This window comes from Carettochelys insculpta, chromosome 3 (assembly GCF_033958435.1).
Source record: "Carettochelys insculpta isolate YL-2023 chromosome 3, ASM3395843v1, whole genome shotgun sequence".
Taxonomy (NCBI): domain Eukaryota; kingdom Metazoa; phylum Chordata; order Testudines; family Carettochelyidae; genus Carettochelys; species Carettochelys insculpta.
In genome coordinates this window covers 193,466,580-193,487,837 of record NC_134139.1, presented here as the reverse complement: position 1 = coordinate 193,487,837, position 21,258 = coordinate 193,466,580, and the positions used below count along the sequence as shown (strand labels likewise).

The window sequence follows — 21,258 nt, the reverse complement described above, 5'->3', positions numbered from 1 at the left end:
TGATGCAGCTGTGACTTAATCAGCTAAGCAAGGTCAGGCCAGGTTGATATTGGTCAGAGAGCTTTCAGCTAGGGCTTTCCTCTTTTTTTTTTTTTTTTTAATCTGGCGGTCACAGAGATGCACAAATACACACATCTGTCTGTTCATCTCGTTCTCACAACCTGGTTCTCGCTTTGCACATTACCTCTTGGAAAAAGCCCCATATGGTGTGCAAAGCAGTACAGAAACCTGCAAATGTAGACCTCAGAATGCTTGTCTGCACAAGTTACTGTGATGAAAGCCAGGGTGTGAATTTGCAGTGAACCAGCTTGCTGTGCAGTAACGTCCCATCTGGATGCTGCTACAGCACAGTGGAAGTTCTGGCGCATGGCTTAATTAGCACTATACTACTTCTCTCAAGACATGCATGGTGTTGCAGCAGCATCCTCTGTAGATTCATACTGGCTTGCAGCAAACCCTAAATCAGCAGCACACCAGCAGGTGTTTAGAGTCATGCACTTTCAAAGCAACAATATTTTGTATGAGACCTAAACCCATGGCTCCCTAATGGTCCCTACAGAACTTATCGTAAGAGGAGAGCTCTGAAGTCCAACGTGCTGGCAAAAATCTAGCTGGGAAACTTCACTGGGTCTATATGACTTCCCCTGAAAATCAAGTTTTATATGATTCTTCCTTTCCTATCCTAAACTGCTGCAGTTTTGGTCTCGGCTGCTAAACATGTACCACGTCTCACCTGAATAGTGGTTATACATATACAGGTTCACCAATTCAGTATAGGGTGGTGTACACCCTATAGATGTATTGCTTGCAGAGATAGTCAATTATCTTTCTCAAGATCCGAATCTCTTGGTCACTGTATAGTCAAGGTCTGACCTTCAGAGAATTGTTTGTAAAAAAGGGATAATCAAGTCTCATAGTGTGCTTCCCAGATGCCCCCCACATCTGCTCCAACAGGTTATGAAAACTCCAAGGGGCCTGAAAATACTTAGTGGAACTCTGCTCTGGACAGCTCCAGTTGTACTAAAGCCCTGATAATAATGATAAAAGTCACACTAAATACAAAGATTTTGTGGTCCATTCTGAAGCCTCTCAGTCCAGATTTGGCCCATGGTCTCCCTATCGACCCTCCCAGTGTGCAGTCTGCCATAAAGATGCACATAAAGTAAGGAAAAAACTAAAGCATTTTATTATTGAGGCTGTTGTAAACTGAGAGCTACTTACCGTGCTCAGTGCTTGGAAGAGACAATAGAACGTCAGATACCACACAACTCGTCCTGCTACAAAAGGAGGTAAGTACCACATGAAGAAATAGGACACGACCATGAATGGCGTACATCCTAGTAACCTACGATGAAGGTATGTTCATGTCACCTTTATTATAAAGCATCTCGATGGGTTGATGACAAAAAAAATTCTCACCTGATATTCAAGTAGTAACAATTTTATGCACTCATTCTGAATGTTTTAGACACAATATTTAATAGCTTATTTATAATATTATTCAGTGCATTAATGCATAATCAGTAATTTCATACATAATATTAAATCATACTCCCCCAAAATACACCACAGAGTTAAACAATATAGTTAGTTAGAGGAAAATAAAGTAGGTTAGTTATGATTAATGATTTATCTACAGTTACCAGGAATCAAAATCCCACATCTGCTATTACGGCACAATCACAAGGCCAATATGTACTCCTATCATACACAACTCAGTCAGAGACCTTTACTGAGAAGCACCAGTGATAACCAGGCCACATGATCACATGCTATAAAATGCTTAGCCACTATCCATATAACCCTCTTTATGATCAACGGTCCTTTTTTCCCCATGCTTGCACCTTTAACTCTCCTCTCAGCTTAGCCTTTTCACTACTGAGCTGTGGTTCCAGTGTGATACAGGTTGAACAACTCTAGTCTGGAACGCTCTCATCTGGCAATGTCCGTAACCCAGCATGACTGTAGCTAGCTAGGTGACCGACTGCTAATCATGGTGTGGCCAAGTTTCCCACAATCCCATAACGTTTGTTTATAGCCACCAGTCCTGGCGCTCGGTATTCTGTGTTGTTATTGAGCTGTAATTTACCCCAACTGTCTTCTAAAAGCCCAGTTAGCAGTGGAAGCATAGGTAAGGCTGCTAGACAACGCTGACCTCCCAGGTTTGGAAAATTCTCTCATCTGGCCCCAGTCAGGTCCTGAGGGCGTCAGATTAGAGAAGGTTCAAACTGTAGACTCTTTTTCGCTTCTTTGGAGACAGTATAAAAGGTGAGGGTCAGCCCTATAAAACATTGTAAAACTGTAGGGCCTATGTTTGTCGACCCCAGTGGAATACTATTTCAGAACCAGCCCTGCTCCCATTTAAATCAGCAGCAAAACTCCCACTGACTTCAACAGCAGCAGATCAGCCCCCTAATGAGGAATGGTGGTTTTTAAAATACCATCATAGAAACTTGAGTTCAAGGTAAAGCCACTACAGCAGGAAGCAAATATGCTAATTTAATAAAAGGCTATCAGACGAACACCGCTATTTTCAAATTTTGTTGTGCCGGATGCAATTCATTCCCCACAGAATGACCAGCAGTAGCATTCTCCAGTGTTCTTGCAAAGCAGACATTAAACAATGTAATTAGAAGACCAAGGTTGCAATAAAAATTAAACCAGAGAGAAAGTGGATTAATCCCTTTACAACAGGCCTATTCTCACTCTTTGTTCCTATTGATGTTAAGGGTCAGCTGATTATTATGCAATGGTGTTTTGCAAAAGCGGACTACAAAAGAATAATGTGGGTAAACAGTTTAGCAAAACAATAGCTCTTCCACATTGCTCTGTGGGACGAAAGGCAACACTGGGAGCTGAATAGGTATAGCAGGAAGGAAAGTAGCCAGGTTCTGGTACTCTCTGACTTTCCTGATTTCTAGGTCACAGTCCAGCCCACGCACAATGGGTCAGCTCTTGAATCAGTAAATGAGAATGTGATTGAAACATCCCTGGGGAATTAGGCTGGGGAAACTTGCCCTCACTCTCCCCAAAATGGAAGAATATTCAGATATTGTTCAGCTACAGCCACCATGACATCAGACTCAAAATGGGCCTTACTGCCAACTTTTGTGCAACCTCTCAAAAATAACTGTTCTTTCTTGTTTCTTCCTTCCTACCCTTCACTTTCCCTTCCCCATTAACTTCAATATCCATGCTTAAAGTTAGGCATGTGGTTCAGTACCTGTTGAATCAGAAGACTATCTGTGGTTCCCCCTGCAAGGAAACTATTGTTTATTATGATGTGTTAATATCCTTTATGTCAGCACCTGCTCATTCGTTTGACATACCACACTACATACAAAGGAGCTTGACAATACTTTGATAACTTGTTACTATATTAGCTCAAAACTTAGCCTTTAAAAATTGATTTCTCCTTTATTAAATACACCTATCAGATGAGGCAAGAAGTGAAATTTGCGTAATTCCCTTTTTCACTTTAAAAACTTAAATGGCTGCAATAATTTCACTTTACAAATATGTATCAAATCAAACCCCCCAAAAAGGTTTATTTAAGCTAATTAGAAATGCAATACCAGGTTTTAAATTGGTGTAAATGGGCAGTGTTACATATTACAGGGCTAAAGAGATTCCTGTTATAATGTAACATTTTCAAAAAATCCTCCAAAAAAAAAAAAAAGGCTGTTTGACAAGTGTATTTTAGAGGCCTGATGAGATAAGTGTAAGTGCAAGTTCTACTCTAGGTATAATGCATGTGGCTGATAAGTCTATGTGAAGCTAGGCTGTGAGTCATTCTAACACTTCTTTGTCCTGAACAGATAGTATTTACAGGGGCTGACAGAACTGAGATATTATTCTGAAAACAGCTAATACCACTGGGTTATAAAATGCACGCCATCTCATCATGATTTTCTTCTAGCTTAATTTGTTTCATACACGCGATACTTGCTTTTCGTTTTTACTGTGCACATAGATTTACTGAAGGTCAAAATAGAGCAAGAGCTGTCTAAAAGCTTTAGTGTGCTCTAGAGGAGAGTAATTCAATCTGGACCAGAGCCCTGGAGCATGCTGGAGAAGCAGTTAACTCACTTTTAGCTGCTTGAAGGATGAATGTAAGAAAGGGGAATGAAATTCTGTGGACTACAACAACGCCGGCAGCTACAAGCTCTTCCAGCACTTGATTCCTTGTTAAAAATCAAGACAATTTTCACCCACCAATTAAACATTTTAACTAGGGGGCCTGGTACTGAAGATGTAAGAAAAGAGTATAGTTAGGCACCAGGAAAAGGCTGGTGGGACTGGCTTGTGTTGAGCGGGATGTATGTTGACAAGAGAATAACCTGCCTTGCCGATCATGACAAAAGGACTGACCACTACGCCAATGAGAGCAACTCAGCAAGCTGGCATGAGATATACCCTCTTGAGACCACAGACCTACCATGTTAGAGCTGGGGAGCGCCACCCAAACCTGCATGCAAGGAAACCATTGAGATGGGTGTGGTGGCAGAATGAGGGCTCAATCAATTACCTATCAAATGGCCAGTCTTCTCACAGGTGTTTGGTCATATCTGGAGGTTCAGATCTATTCCCACCCAAATTCAACAGGGTTTGGAATCTGAGGTTCCAGTTTTGGCCTCTCTCTATTCAATTCAGTACTTTCTTCAGGGAGCTTCCAGGAAGCCTCCTTGTGGTAATTTTATGGATGCACAGTTGAAAGCAGGAAGCAGACAGAGTGGGGTTTTTTACATATTTGTTGTACCCATATTAAAATCAGTCTTATTTTGAGAAAGGTAAAAGAAAAAAATATAAGATTTAATTCAAAGAAGCCATTCTATGATTAAAGGAAAGTGGAAAAAAGTAACAGAACAAAATATTTTTATGCTTACCAAGGCATGAGCCGGCCAATTTTTGTCCATTTGCTTTTGCTAATAAAAAAGCCGGCAACAGGATCAGTAACTGCACCCCAGGCTTTGCCAATGAACAGCACCAGAGAGGCATGAAATGGAGTAATCTGAAAGTACAGACACAGTGCTCTGAACAAAGTCCATCATTTAATGAGACAATGTAAAGCAGCTTCCCAAAAACAATCTCAGTGTTTCACGTAAAGTGAAGAGATAGCTCTTACAAACACACGCTGACTACTATTAAAAATCATGACTAAATACCTCTCCACCATTAATATGTCTTGAGAGATAACAAAACAGACATGGAGAGACAGGCCATATGCAAGAGAGAAAGTGTGCGCTGGGGGAAAGACAAGGAGAGAACGATCATGGGTACATTTAGAGCTGGGGTGGGGTGTCAGACAACACTGGAGACTGAAGTCTGAGGTTTAATCCTAAAATAACATACAGCAGAAGTAGAGGTAAGGAAAGCTTCTCCCACAACACGTTTATAAACATCTACCTTGATCTAAAACAGATATGCTTATATGGGTTGAATCTCTCTAATCCAGAACTCTCTTGTTTGGCATCATCCATAATGCAGCATGATTTTAGTGAGCCAGATGACCACTTATCATAGGTCTGTCCAACTTTTCTGTGGTCCCATAAACTTTGTTTACAGCCACCAGTCCTGGCTCAATTTTCTGGGCTGTTTTGCTCCTAAATGTCTTCTCAGAGCCCAGTAAGCTGTGGAAGTGTTGGTAATGTGCTAGCCAATATCGATCTCCTTTGGTCCAGCAAATTCTCATCTGGCACCAGTCAAGTCCCAAAGGTGCCGGATGAAAGACTTTCAACCTGTAGTCCATTTTCCATGCCTGTTAAGTCCTTAGTATCTCTATTAAAGCTACCTATTGGAGTGCCAACTGGTGCTAACTGCAAAACGGTTTTGGCATTACAGGCTTATTTCTATGACGAACTGAAATATGACTACTAGAGTTAATAGTCCAAAATAGCATTGTTTTATTTGAATGCTTGTTCTGCATTTTCTGCACAACATTTCTGTATGCAATTCTTTTATTGTAGTGAAATCTCAGTGAGATTAATTTGGGTGATTTGGAACACTTCTAGTATTTTTTTAAATTAACAACTGTAATTAGGATCAACTCAGCCATGAAGCCTCTAGGGGTTCCCTGCCAGTCCCAAGCCTGGATAAAGGAGGAGGGTTGGTCAGAGGAGTGACAATGTGCTGACCATGAAACAACTAGATGAATGAAATCTGATGCCAGTACAACTAAATGATAAAAGATGCCAACTCGGACATTGCCCGGATGAAAAAGGTCCACGACTTCAATCGAGTAATCGGGGTAAGAAGGAAATAGCAACTAGAATAGCGAAAGCAAGAGTGAGTTTGAAGGTGATGGATAAGATCTGGAAAAGCAAAGCAATTAGCTTAGGAATGAAGCTGAGCATCTTGAAAAGGCATGTATTCACCGGCATGTTGTATGGATGTGAGACATTGGTGATAATGAAAGATTTGAAGAGAAGAATACTGGCATTTGAAAGGAGATGTTATAGAAAGATCCTGAGAATAGGATGGATGCAGAAGGTCACCAATGAGGAATTATGCAGGAAGATACAGCTGAAAGAGAATCTACTACAGAAAGTTACACAACAAAAGTTACAGCTATTCAGGAATATCTGCAGAATGAATGGCAAATGAAGAATCAAGGCCCTGCTATTCAGCATAATGAACAGTTCAAATAGGAGAGGCAGACCCCACAGAGAATAGGTAAAAGATAGAGAAGATAGGTGCGGAGCTAGTCTACAGAAACGAAGCCACTCCGCACTGGACAGGGAAAGATGGAAGGAAACAGTGAGAGAGGCATCAGACGCTAACAGGCACTGAGCCCATGATTGTTGATGATGATGACGAATTAGGATTCCAAGTGAATAATTCATACTTTAGATCCAGTATATGGCAAAGAACAGAAGAGAGCAGTTTGGTCAAACGAAGGGCAAATTTTCTCACATTTAAAAAAAAAATCAAATTAAAAAAAACGTCCTAGTAAGTGCATATTTTTCAGGTTATGATGAACTGTGTGGGATATTGTCACTCCTACATGTATATGAAATGACCGCAAAAATTCACATACAAACAACACTGTCACAAGGCGTGTGGGTGGAGGAAAGCAGGGGAGGGTCAAAGGTAGTGTTCCCTGCGAGCTGAGCACTTGGGCAGCCACCCAGGAGAGATTCAGATGCTGCCCAGCTGATTAGCAGAGTGCCTATGGCTGGCAGCATGTGTTTCTATGGGTGGTGCATACCCACATATGCCATAATAAAATTTATTCTGTACATGGATGTTAAAAATTAGAGGGAACTTTGGTCAAAAGGTGGGTTCCTGCCTTGCCACCAAACTAGGTGACTAGAAAGTCACTTTGACATGTATATCATCTGTTGTGCCCAAGACACGTCACTTTAAAAACAAAAAATTTAAAGAGACCGGAGCTGCCTCACACAATTGCCTATGCAAAGACAGAGTGAGGATAAGGCGTGAAAATCAAGGATATACAGCATGATTTGTTAACGGCAGACACACTACACTTCTGCATTGCATGTCTCAAAATGTATCCCAAGCTATGTTAATTAAATCGTAGTGATTGAAGAGTTTAATGTTAAATAAAATCTGGTTGAAATTTCCTCCAAGCCTTTTTTCCAACAGAAAATGGTCCTTATTCCTAAGCAAATTTGTGCAAATAACCCTGTCCCCACCCCTGCAACCTGCTGACCTTTTGGCAAAACTGAAAAATTTCCACACCCAAGTTTTTAACTTTTCTTCATTTCTTTTGAATTTTTCCACCAAAGATTTACTATTTTCCATGCAGCTCCATTAGACAACATCCGGAGAAGGGATTTAAGAAGAATTCCTCTTAAAGAGGATTAATGAGAGTTAAAAGGTATAAAATTGCACTGAAATTAGAAATAAGGTGCAGGTTGAACCTCTCTTGTCTGGAAATATCTGTAATCCAGCACAATTTTAGTTAGTCAGACAATCACTTATCATGGGTTTTTCCCACTTTTACTGGGGTCCCATAAAATTTGTTGACAGTCGCCAGTCCTGGCTCTTAAGTGTGCTGTGCTGTTCTTTACCCCTAAATGTCCTCTAGGAGCCCAGTAAGCAGGGGCAGTGTTGGTAATGCTGTTAGACAATCTTGACCTTCTGTGGTTCAGCAGCTTTTCTCCTTCAGCGCTGGTCAGATCCTGAGGATTCCAGGCTACAGAGGCTCAAGCTGTAGTTATCATTGGGACCAAGAGATACAGATGCTCAGAAACTATGGTGAGGAGGGGGACACAAACACACACATCTTCAAATGAGAAGATGCTCTGCACTAGCATTGCTCAGATAACACAAAGGAACAGCAAGAAAGTGGATTCTGGACTGGCACATAGAGTAGGAAGGGAAACTAGGAGAGACTAAACTCTCTGACATGTAGTGTTTCTCTGTATACGTAGTCGTGCTTACCATGAATAGGGCTTACGTGCCTGGGATTTCTGCAATATGACACAAATACTAAAATACAATATGGCCAACTCACCTGCTTGTAAAACTGTGCAACTAGTCGCTCCTTAGAGCAATTCTGAATTTGGCCCAAAGTTTCTTGGTGGTATGGGATCACATGTATTTATGGAAGTAAATTGGATGGATGGAATTCTAATGGTAAAACTGCAGGCTGCAAAGGGTTACTTCTGAATGTTAATGTTTTGGAAAACAGCTCACACAGAATATAAAAGATTTTGCATTAACAGCTCAATCAGGATTTGAAAGAGAATGGCTCAGTCCTCTGTGCGTGGGAAGTGTAATCACTGTAAAATTAAGTATTTGACCCTGAAAAATTGGGGGAGGAGGAAGCACAACTCAGATCTTTATTGGAAAAATAGTGGAATGGTTCCTTCATGTCTACTTACTGAGACTGACAAAACAAATGAACAAGGACCAGAAAATCAAGCACCATTACCACGCAATACCATCCAATTTGTACGCTTTACAATTATCATAATTGCAAAGCAAGTTTTGACACTTAGATCAGGAGTGTTTCAACAGGGGCTTGTTAATCAGAGTATTATTCCTCTTAATTATTTACAACAGTAGCACCTAGGGATTAGTGTTGGTTCCTGCTGTGCCAGGCACTGTACAAACATACAAACCATACTCTGAGGAGCTTGCTATCAGAACAGACAAGATATATGAAGGAAAGGGGAAGGTACCAGGGGCCAGCTGACTAGAGAGAAAAAGGAATAGAAAGGGGACGCAGAAGGGGAGGGGCGAGGGAGACCCTGCAGAAGAGAGGCAAGGGAAGCAGGAAAGAAGGAACAACAGATATGGCGTGAGATTGAAGGGAGGAGACCGTGCGGGTGGGGACAAGAAGTCAGAATGAAAGACCCGGTCAGCACAGGGGGAGGAACATCTAGTCAAAACTGTAGAAAACACCAATAACATCAGAAGTCCTGTTGGGGTGATTTAAAATATGGTATTCAGTTGTGTTTTAACTGAACTTCACATGGTCTCCAATATAGTTTCTGGGTTGACTCCCATCCTTGTTTCCAGGTGGACTCCATTTTGTTTTCCACTTTTAATATGGATCCCATGTCAGTTTCCATTTTGAAAGATGGCCACCAATGCTGAATCATCCCCTTCCATCAGAAAAGGGTGGGAATTAAGGCGGGAAAGGTTGGGTCTCCTGACCAGAATCTGCCTGGAGACAAGAATCTGTAAAAAAGGGTGGAGCAATCACCTCAGAGCTCGCTCTCTAGTGTCTCCTGTCAGCATTGGTGGCAACAGCTGTAGGCCACTAAGACAGAAGACGTAGAGGAGACCACTGGTGGCTAAGGCAGCACTGCTTACTGCTCGGCATTGTAGGCCAGTTTAACTGGTGGCTAGGGCCACAGGAATACTGTGTCAGGCCTCGTAGGCCAGTGTAATCTTTTATTAATTTTAGTTAGACAGTGAGAGAATCAGTCAGACATCCACACACATATACTCACCATTTCCCTTAGGCACTCTGCATGCGGGACATGTCAAAGAGAGAAGAATGGAAGAAAAGAAAGACAGAAGCAGAACATAATATCCATCCAGTTCTAAGTGCTGTGCTGTTCCCGCCTGCCATCCCTGCTCCTCTCTCCTGCTGCCACCAGACCTGCCTGACTTTCCGTCAGACTTCAGGACTGCGGTAGGGTGTGGGGAAGGTGGAGGGATAATATTTACCCTCATTCAGTTTTATGTTACTTGACAACCAGAATACTGACAGTAAATTTATTAACCAACAGATTAACAGGTATTTGCTCATCTGTAGTTGTGTGAATTGATCATTGCCCAGGGAATAGATATGGAGGGGTGGGGGTTGGACTTGTAAATTGGGGTGGGATTAATTACTGCCCTTAACTGTTGAGGTAACAGTCCCTGCATAAACTGTTGCCATAGCTGTTCTGCAGGTTTCAGTCTCTGGCTAGCTGCTCCCTACATTTTCCTCCGCTGAACGCAGAAGGTGGGAAGTGGAGGTGAGGAAGAAGGTGTTGTAAGGAACCTATTGGCCCTTGGTTGAAGGAGTGGGGATTGGACTCTCCCTCTGCATGTGTAGATGGTTTAAAAGGAGTCTGAACTAATTACCCACGTCACCAACACAAGATGGTGCTCCCAACTCCCCTGCTGGAGCAGCTGACTGACATTAAATACCAAGCCACAAATCAAAGTGAAATCCTTTACATATTATTTGTCTCCTTCCCATCTCAGGTCATCTCCCTCAGTCTTGGCTCTGATTCCACATCTCCCCTTGCTTCTGTCACTGCCTATGGGGGAAGTAAAAGGCTGGCAGGGTTAGAGACAAACCCGCCTTCTATTACTTTGTCTGTAAGAAGCTTTTCCCACCATCACATCATGCCAGGCCCTCTATCCCTCAGGGGTCCATCTGACTCCACCCATACGTCTAGCCTCCCGATCTAAAACCTTTCTACTTCATTCCCCATAAAACGTCCCACATCTGATCACTCTCTCCCTGCCTACCGCAGTGTTCCCAGATCTTGCCATGCTCTTGAGACTTGTGGTAGTTGGTATTTTTCTTAAAGCTGCAACTCCTGGAATCAGGCCATTATGCAAAAACCTCACCTTTCAATTTAAAGAAGCCTTTAAAGAATTTAAAGAACTAACAATGGTTCTTCCCCCTCTACTTTCCCAACCATGCTAAACTAAGTGTATTGGTCCACTTCTCCAACATGCAATGAATAGTAAAATGCTGAACCAGGATCTCTAGCGTCTGCTCTCTGTGCCCAACCACCTGCAGGAGTGGCATTTCACTCCTTCATGCAATTACAGGACTGGCCATTTCCATCCCTTACTAGGCCTTCAGAGTCCATTTCACGCCACAGTACCTTTTCTCAACAGCCTCTTCTCTCTCCCTCTCACAAGTTCACATATGCAAAATAAAATGCTCCTGCCAAACCCCATGGTTACTATATCTATAGTGGACAAGCCAGACGAGTCACACTGGTTGAGGATTTGTTTCCAGGTTTTGTTGTTGCTCAGAGGAGGAGGTCTGGTGGGATCTGCTTCCACCGACTAGTGGCAGAATGAACTGGCTGCCCCTCTGGGCACTCCCAACCTGCTTTTATTTACATGGCTGGCTCTGTCTCCAGGAAGCTGCAAGCAAGGAGGGAAGACCCTTTGTGAGGAATACCTAGACTTTTTCTGAAAAGTATCCTAGTTGGACCAAACAAAAGCGAGATGAGTTTTCTCTAACCACTGGAGTTAATTTCAACATCACTTAACCTGCCACAGGTCAAGATTGAATGTGGGGGGAAAAAAAAAAAAAAAGCTTTGTGAACTCATAACAATCTTGTTTCCCCATTTTAAAGACATCTAAGGATGTCCTACAGTTGATGACTCTTTTAAGGCATGGACTGCAAGTTTGTGTGTATATGAACGTGTGTGTGTATGCACCTACAGCACCCAGCAGTGTTGAAAGCACCATATTAAAATCAATTATGGTCAGTTATTGTCACAGTGAGACTTTGGCTGTGTCTACGCTAGCCCCAAACTTCGAAATGGCCATGTAAATGCCCATTTCGCAGTTTACTAATGAAGCGCTGAAATACATATTCAGCACCTCATTAGCACGCGGGCGGCTGTGGCTCTTCGAAATTGATGTGGCTCGCGGCCGCGCGGCTCGTCCCGACGGGGCTCCTTTTCGAAAGGACCCCGCCTACTTCGAAGTCCCCTTATTCCCAACTGCTCATAGGAATAAGGGGACTTCGAAGTAGGCGGGGTCCTTTCAAAAAGGAGCCCCGTCGGGACGAGCCGCATGGCTGTGAGCCGCGTCAATTTCAAAGAGCCACGGCCGCCCGCGTGCTAATGAGGCGCTGAATATGTATTTCTGCGCTTCATTAGTAAACTTTGAAATGGCCATTTACATGGCCATTTCGAAGTTTGGGGCTAGTGTAGACATAGCCTTTAATAACAGAAAACAAGTTTATTCCTAGGGGAGCAACTCTTTCTTCCAAAAAGCTGAATAATTTAAAAATATTTTGTAAAAGGCATATTTGTTGAATTACTTTAATATTAAATACAGGAAAATTAAGTAGGTGAACCAAATTCTACTCAAAAAGCACTTTCCACATTACTTACATGTGCTATATCTAACAAGTAGATCTGTAGAAAGAAAGCAGTGGCACTTGTTGCAACTTGGTTTGGAGCACCTCCTACTGCGTAGCATAGTTTGCTGCAAACGGAGAGCTTGTCATCCTGTTTGAGCTGAAACAGAACAAGAACCAACAGGTTAAGAGCAAATGCAAAACGCAAACATCCACAGTGATGGACCTCAAGGCAACACCTAGCACCTCTGTGAATCAGGCTACTGGAAGAAACCAGGTTAGAACACGGTGATTCAGCTGTCAATGCCTCTGCCAGGTTACCAGGACTGGAGTTCAAGTACACTGGCTTTCTATAAGACAATTTTGAAAAGCCTCTTCCTTAATGACTGCAAGTAGGCATGGACCATTCAAGTGCAGGGGAATAGATTCATAAGCAGCGAGTCCACGGATAGGTCATCATCATCATCATCATCATCATCAATAACCGTGTGCTCAGCGCCCATTGGTGTCTGATGCCTCTCTCACTATTTCCTTCCATCTTTCCCTATACAGCACAGAGTGGCTCAGTTTCTGTAGACTAGCTCCGCACCATTCTACCACATCATCTATGCATTCTCTGTGGGGTCTGCCTCTCCTATTCAAACCATTCATTATGCCGAATACTAGGGTCTTGATTTTTCGTTCGTCGCTCATTCTGCAAATATATCCAAATAGTTGTAGCTTCCGTTTTATAACCTTCTGCAGCAGGTTCTCTTTCGTCTGTATCTTCCTATATAATTCCTCATTGGTGACCTTCTGCATCCATCCTATTCTCAGAATCTTTCTATAACAACTCCTTTCAAACGCCAATATTCTTCTTTTCAAATCTTTTATCACCCACGTCTCACATCCGTACAACATGCTGCTGAATACACGTTTTCAACACACCCAGCTTCATTCTTAAGCAAATTGCTTTGCTTTTCCAGATCTTATCCATCGCCTTGAAACTCGCTCTTGCTTTCGCTATTCCAGTCGCTATTTCCTTCTTACAGTCTAGATCATATGTTATGTTGCTCCCCAGATATGTGAACTCCTCCACATTTGCTAGTTCAATACCATCCACACAGCTCTTCCTTCTTATTTCCTTATCTCCAAATACCATTGTTTTGTTTTATTGATGTTCATAATCAGTCCGTACCGCTTCCCTTCTTCGTTTAACACCTGCACCATTTTTGCTAGCTTCTCCTCAACTTCCTCAATGATAACTATATCATCTGCAAACCTCAAGTTGTTAATTCTTTTCCCATGCACAGATATCCCTTCTACCTCTTCCTTGATCTTGTCCATCACTCTCTCCAGATGTGCGATGAAGATACTTGGCGATATTGGATCTCCTTGTCTCATACCTCTACTTGTTTCAAACCAACTTCCCAACTCCCCACATGTTCTCACTGCTGCCTCTGAATCATTATTGATATCTTTCAACAACCGTATTAGTCTGCTATCCACTCCGTCTGACTCCAACACTGTCCAAGTCACTTTCTCATCTATAGTATCAAATGCCTTTTGAAAATCGACGAAGCAAGCGTATGCGTTTTTGTTCTTTCGTCGAGCTTTCTCCACTATCAGTCTTCGTGCCAGTATCTGCTGTATGCTACTTCTATCTTTTCTGAACCCTGCTTGCTTGTGTGCTACATGTTCTTCTATCTGTGATTTTAATCTCTCAGTCAGTATCATCATCAGCACCTTACCTAGATGACTCGTTAGGGCAATCGTTCTGTAGTTCTTGCACTCCAATGTACTTCCTTTCTTGGGTATTGTCTCTAGCACAGATCTTGTCCATTCCTTAGGTGCCTTCCCTTAGGTGATAAGAAGCAATTAGGCAGGCTTCTTAGTGTATGGACACAATATCTACTTTGTCTTGGATGACTTGTCCAGTGGGAAAAACTGAAAGTTGGTGTTATCTATGCCAAACTTGAATCATTCAGATGGCAAAATATTGAGTAATGATCTGATAAACTTTTTTGGCTTCTGTATGTATCTATTGGTTCAGACAAATATAAATTCTCATATTATTCTACTTAGATGATAGTCAAAGAAGAGAAATGGTCTTTCAGGCAAGGCTCTGACCAGAAACTCAGAAGTTCTGGGTCCAGTTTTTGAACGAATCGAAGGTTGCATGGCTCTAGGCCCTATTGCTTCTTGTAGGGGATACCTCACTTCTGCCTTGCTTTTCAACATTATTTAAATTAAAATAAGCAGCCTGACATTCAGGGCCTTTTACTTTTTTCCTATACTGTGTGATGGGGTTCAGGGGTCCCCATGCACTGCACCCCGTCCGCTCGCAGGAGTGACTCTTGCTCAGCAGGTACAACAGGAGGTTTATTAGGCAACACATGCCCAGTTTCTTACAGAAGCATCAGTACAGCAGTCAGAGACAGTCATTCCAACCTGTCCTGGGGAGAAGAGCCCGAGGGGTGCCCCTCTGGGGTGTAGCTTTCCCTCTCCTCAGGCTGGCTGCCCTCCAGCTCCCTCTCCCCCGAAGCCTCTAACTGCCGCGCCCGATTCAAAAACCAGCTCGGCTCCTCCCTCCTCTTTGTTCAGGGCAGAGGTGTTACCTGCCACCATAGGTTGTAGCCCCAGGGTCACCCTTAGCACTGGGAGCTGCTCTGCTTGTCTCTCACATCCAGCCTGAGTCTCACACAGGCACTCCCCCCACTCCATCACAACTGTAAGCACTGCTTGGTTCAAATTCCTCACTCTGCCACAGAATTCCAGTGTAACCCTGGACAGGTCACACTTAATTTTGCTATGCCTTCATTACATCATTGTTAAAAAAAAAAGTATGCAGAATGCGTAGTTTTGAAAAGCATCTAAAACAACTTCAGAGCTTAAGCCCCTTTGCTTTTCAGTAGAAGTTATGTTCCTAAATCATTTAGGTGTTTTTGAAAATTTTACCTGAAAACACATGTCCAATTTCGTTGAAGCACCCTGAGATGTATGGATGAAAAGTGCTAAGCATAAAAACAATATTATACTGAAAATAACTGGCAGAAAAATCAAGGAAGAGAAAAAGGTATTGTACTCTACTACGAATACTAATAATTTGGAGACCAAAGTCTTAGCTGTGTGACAGAGATTTTAATGAAAGATAAAATGTTTTTGTAGGGGAAGATGCCATGTTACTGGGAAATATTTTTAAAAGCTCTGATTTAGGTGCGTTAGTGAACTCAGTATTGAGTGTCAGTCACTACAGAAGCCACACATTAGGAGCTTGACTAAAACTATTTTCTGATAAACTCAAACCCTTTTTAAAAAAACTTTAAAACCTGTAAATCTTTTTCAAATTCCTTCCGGAAGCAATGCTAATCCTTGGTCCGCCTTGGCTGTGGCTAAACAGCTGGACTGAATGCACATACTCTCATTCTTCCATTACAGTCAGTTTAAGATAAAATGAGGTGCCAATAACATGCTGTATTATTTGGCTATGTAGTACATATTTCTGAAAGCATTTATGATGTATCAGGTTACTTTTACTATTAGATGATATAGTACTGGTAAAGAACTGACAGCCTTCTCCAAGCAAAGTATAATTTAAGAGAACCACAGTATTTCTGAGACAGGATCTTAAAACAATAAACTAACTACAGACACATCTAGTTTGCCAGATCTTTATCCATCTTCCATGTGCGGATCCTGTTAGTTCTAAGATTCCTACCTCACGTCCTCTCATAACACATAGATCATTAGCGTCTGGGTGGGAAAACAAAATAAAACTATTCTCTTAACTCAAATAGTTGCCTTCTCTCAGCTTCAGGGAGGGCCTCCTTTAAAAGCTGATCACCGCCGGCCTAGAGACTGTCATTAATTCCTCTTTAGAGCCTCTGATCTGGCAGGTTGCAGCACCGGCAACAGGAGCCTGGAAACAGGCAGTCATCCTGTAAGTTCCCACAAAGTATTTTCTTGGGAGGCTGTAAGAATCCATTGTGCTGCTTTCCTACATGTTTCTTCAAAGCCCCGTATTCAGCTAGACTTAGGAATTCAGGAAAGTCTAATAACTCACTAGAACCATACGGTAACTTCACTGACTAAGTATCACACTTGGAATTATTATACAGCAGTTCCAGTTCAATATTTAAGAAATTGGCATTAAAACAGTTATATCCAATTGTGAAATAATTAGCAATAAATAAAAAAACCCTCTCATTTTTCCAAATAGCACCTTAAAGGCTAACAAATTTATGTATTAGGTAATGAGCTTTCATGGGTAAGACACACTTCCGCAGACTTATATTTGCATTTTTCCGGTTAGCTTTATGGCTAGAACAATAAGGATCTCAATACTTTCACATTTGTTGATTAGGAACTTCCATAGAAATTCTGATCACCTTCTAGATGTAGTTAGGCTGCTTGGGTAGTAAACTTACTGATCACCTTCAAGCAAAGTTAACATTTGTCTCAGCAGCAGTTAATGGAGGCCTTCAGCAGTGACTAATTTTGTTTATAGCTATCGATAGCTTGAATAAAATGAGCTGCTGGAATCTGATTACGTTCGGGACATCATCACTCACTGATAGAGAGTTTTGCATGTTTAAAGCACTGCTGAAACAGTACCCATCTATCCTTGCAAGTAATAAGCCACATGACAGATGAGGAAACAGAGGCAGAGAAGTTAAATGACTTGGCAAAGACTCAGTAGAGATTAGAACCAGGCTTTCCAGCTCTGGTGCTCCTTCCACACAGTTTCTCAAATGCCGCTATCAGGGGCTTTTCTTGCAACCACCACCTCCTGTGCAGTGATGGGGGAGGGGACAAAGCAGCAGCCTCTCCCCAGGAGCCACCAGCTGCGGTTGGGCCCTGCCCCACTCTGGAGGTACACAAGCTGGAGCAGCAGGCAGTCAGTGAGTTTACCACCTTCCTAGGTGCAGTGGGTTTGGGGCTTCATCCTTGGGAGTGGCTGATAGCAGGCTCCAGCCCTGGACTTGCATGTCATCCCATTGCCCTGTCCTCTGAGTGTTGGGCTTCAGGCTTTGTTGCCTGGCTGCAAGGTGGAAGGCTCTGGCCTCAATGTCACTGACATCCACCCCCCGCCCCGCCCTTGCCACTGGTCCCTGATGCCTGTCTACCCACCTCCACATCTGAGGCTTAATTTGACCTCTGGCTTCCCAGACTAAATAATTGGGAGCCCAACAAAGAGGGATATCACTGGAATCCACCCAGGCACCTCAAACCAACAAAGCCAGCCCCTGTTGTGGGACCAGCACTCAGCTAGCCACAGCCCATGCATTATTTCTAGGACTCTGTAATGCAGATTCCCTGGGAAGACTCTGATAGACTAGTTCAGATGCAGGTGTGTTAAGAGCCTGGAGCAAAAGCCCTGGAAAGAGGTCAGTGCACTGGCCCAATGGGCAATCACAGCTGCTCACCTCTTCTGCTGACCTTCTGACCAATTGTTCTTGAGTCGGCTTGTCCGGGAAAAAGGTGGCCTTTGGCACGGCTTTTCCAGGCACATTCCCCTGCAGTAGGGAGTCTCCTCCCGCACCAGCCAGGCCCAAGTGATCCGCTGTGGAGCTTTTCAGCACCTAAGGGGATGGGGCTGGGGAAAGGTCATAATTGCTGGAGGCCCCTCTAGCCATCTGGGATGCAGTAGGAGGAGTTAAAGGCCTCGGGCCCCTGGGGACTCAGGAGCCTGAGTAGCTGCTGCTGTTGCTCCACCACTGGCCGGAGACATGGACTTCCCTGCAAGGTCGTGCCCTGCCAGCATGTTCCAGGTGCAGGGGCAGCTGCACCCAGAATGCTGGAACAATTTGTGCAGTGGGTGTGCTGAAAGCCATTGAACCAATTTGTAAACCCGGGATATAATGGATATAACTGCTTCAAGCCAGGGGGTGCTACAGCACCCCCAGCACCCATGAGCTGAACTCCGAATGCAACGGTATCCAGCCCCCCACCAGGGTTGTTAGCAGGTGAGTCAGAGTTGGGTGGGCTCCTCCACCTGCCTGCCATGCACAAAGTCATTTCCGTTTAAGATGCCCAGGCTGCATTGCTTAGCCCAGCTCAGTACACTTAGCAAGCTTTGGACACTGTCCCCAGCAGAGCTGCAAAGCAGGAGCCAAGCTGAGAGGGCACTGTGTTGTCCTTCACCATTTGGAGAAAAACGGCCTCTCACCAAATAACTTGCAAAATAAAAAGTCAGAGCTTATTTTGCTGGAGGCAGGATCCTTGCAAAAGAGGCAGCAGAGCAATGGATGAATTGCATAGAGCACTCACTGTGCTGCAGCAGCATTTCATAGGCAGTCATGGGCATAGCAACAGTGAGCAACCCGCATACAAGAAACATTTATTCCCTGCCCAATGCGAAGGCTGGCAACAAATGAAAAAAACAGTTACAGGACAGCACCTTTCATCTTGTGAGTCTTCAGCACTCTCTCCCCTACCCCCATTTAAGTACAAGTTTTAAAATCATTGTGCTTTGAAAAACCCTTTTCAGAAAAAAAACAAAAACAAAAAAAAACAAAACATTCCTAGTCCTTCCAGTCCAGCCACAGAAGCGCTAGAACTCAGGGCAAAATTGCTCTTGGATGTAGGATTGGAGAATAAGGACCCCAAAACTGCATTTTCTCCACAACTGTAATTTTTATAAAATTTAGTTTCAAATATTAACTATGAGTTACTCTATGGTTAAGACACTGGGGCTCCAGGAGTCAACCTGCATAACTCTAATCTTGTTTAAATACCTTTAGGATCATTTATGAAAATAATTGAGATTCCAAACCTCTAACTTCTGTTGTGAGTGGATATTAAGTAAAAAATGCCTGCCATGTGTGCCTTTATAGATAACAATGGACAAGTTGACTGTTTTGGTTAATTATAAAGGTGGCTTTTTAATTATCTCTAATCAGCAGATCCCTGTCAACACACTTAGTACACCTGTTTTCAGGCAATTAGACAAATCAAATATAGCCACCAAAACCTGAAACTTGGCATGGGTGTTTTTTAACACCAAGAGTGAGCACGTTTTTTGAGTTAATTGTTTTGTTTCTATATCACAAATGCTCTGTAACCATTTTTGCTCCCCTAGGGAATAATCGTTCTGCTTTACACATGATTAGCAAAGCTTTGTGATATCTACTCCAACTTGAGCCTCGAAGTGGATTACTTAATTTGAAAGAACTTCAGCTGGCAGATGCGGAGTAAGACTTGCTTTTTCACTCATTCTTTTTTTTACAGTTAATAGAACAGCCTGCAGAAACTAACAAACTAATCCACATACACAGCCCCTGCTGGCAAGACTGATTTTAAATAGCTCCACTACTGTAATAATTCACTGAATTCTCTGAAAAGTGGCTCTGTGGTTTCAGAGCAGTTATATAGCAAACTAAGCAATAGCTTTTGATATTAAACTCCTCTGCAACCTGTATTGCCAAAAATGCTTATAGTAGCAAGTTTTAATTCTATAAAGGACTAGGCATTTCAAAGCATCTGCTAGGCAGTCCAGCATGATTTTTTTCAAGCAATATTATTATTTATTTTTCATTACAACCAGGCAAGTTTAGACTACAATATCAGTTTTATATTTATAGTCTGGTTCAAAATCCATTGAAGACAACAATTTGTTCCATGGGCTTCAATGGACTTAAGATCAGACCATTAAAATGCCTTGCACTGGAAGCTTCTAACACAGGTGGTAAGGTTAGCTATCCTTTAATTTGAGCCACTCCACCAGGCTTTCTGACTTGTTACCTTTAATCCAAATGTTGTTCTAGAAATAGGTTAACCTAAGTGTAACCACCCACAGGCAGAGTTGAACCTGGGACCTCCATACCTTAGTGCATGAGCCTCTAAAGCAGGGGTCAGCAACCATTCCGAGGCAGAGTACTGAAATTTGACCTTTGGATCTCTATGTATGGTCTGAGTGCCGGTGATACTTTTTAAAGTCACTAACCATCCTACTTACAACAGCTTCATAAATAAAGACGCAGAGCTTCACTGTTTAGTACAGTAGGTGGAAGGAGTCAGCCAGGGTGCCACTGGACCCTTGTTCCTGTCTCTTGCAGGCTGTGTATGGGGTGGGCCAGCTCCCACTGCTTTCCCAGCCCCGCACTCTGGTCCCAGTCGCAGCACCCTGCTCTGTAGCTGGGCCCTGGTCAAATGAACATATTTTTCTTGCCTGTAATTGCATATTAGAAATTCTTATACCTTGAATTTGAGAATTACCTGTCTTACAGGCTGCTCTGCAAATTAGTCAGACATACTAGTGTAGTGTCTCCTGTATTCATTTTATTTTAATGGATTGTACCTGATTTAGCTGCATGGTTGTTAGCAGGACTGGAATCATCAGTGTATTTTGTACCTAAATTTCCCTTTTGTTAGAAAATGCAAGGGAGTCATTTTAGAACACTTGCTAGCATTGGAACACAGGAGAAGGCTTGCAACTAAACATTCCATGTGCTGTGCTAAGGGGAGTCAGCAAGTAATTAACAATAAGCAAAACTGAGCTAGAGGTTGTGTTATCCAAGCTGAACGAACAGTAAGGAATTAACTGTTAAATGATGCAAACTACAGTTGTAAAAAAAAAAAAAAAGAGTATTTTTAAAGATACTTTTTTTTTTTTAACTAGACTCTCCATTGAAAGAGTATTGGGAAGCTAACTTTCAAACCACACCACTCCCATGGGACAGCTTCATGCATGCTTGTTTTGCTACATCACTCACCATGAGGTAAGTCATCCCAGGATCAACAATTCTTGGATTTA

The 21,258-nt window shown here is 42.6% G+C and overlaps 1 protein-coding gene across 1 annotated transcript in view; it reads right to left on the bottom strand.

Moving 5' to 3' along the window:
- Positions 1–21,258, bottom strand: part of MFSD2B (MFSD2 lysolipid transporter B, sphingolipid) — a 62,755-nt gene that overhangs the window by 37,308 nt on the left and 4,189 nt on the right. Inside the window, exons 2-4 of the mRNA XM_074989148.1 lie at positions 12,559–12,684; positions 4,887–5,011; positions 1,222–1,345 (exon numbers count right to left, since the gene is read on the bottom strand). Of these exons, the coding sequence (XP_074845249.1) occupies positions 1,222–1,345; positions 4,887–5,011; positions 12,559–12,684 (375 nt within the window). The remainder of the gene's footprint in view (positions 1–1,221; positions 1,346–4,886; positions 5,012–12,558; positions 12,685–21,258) is intronic.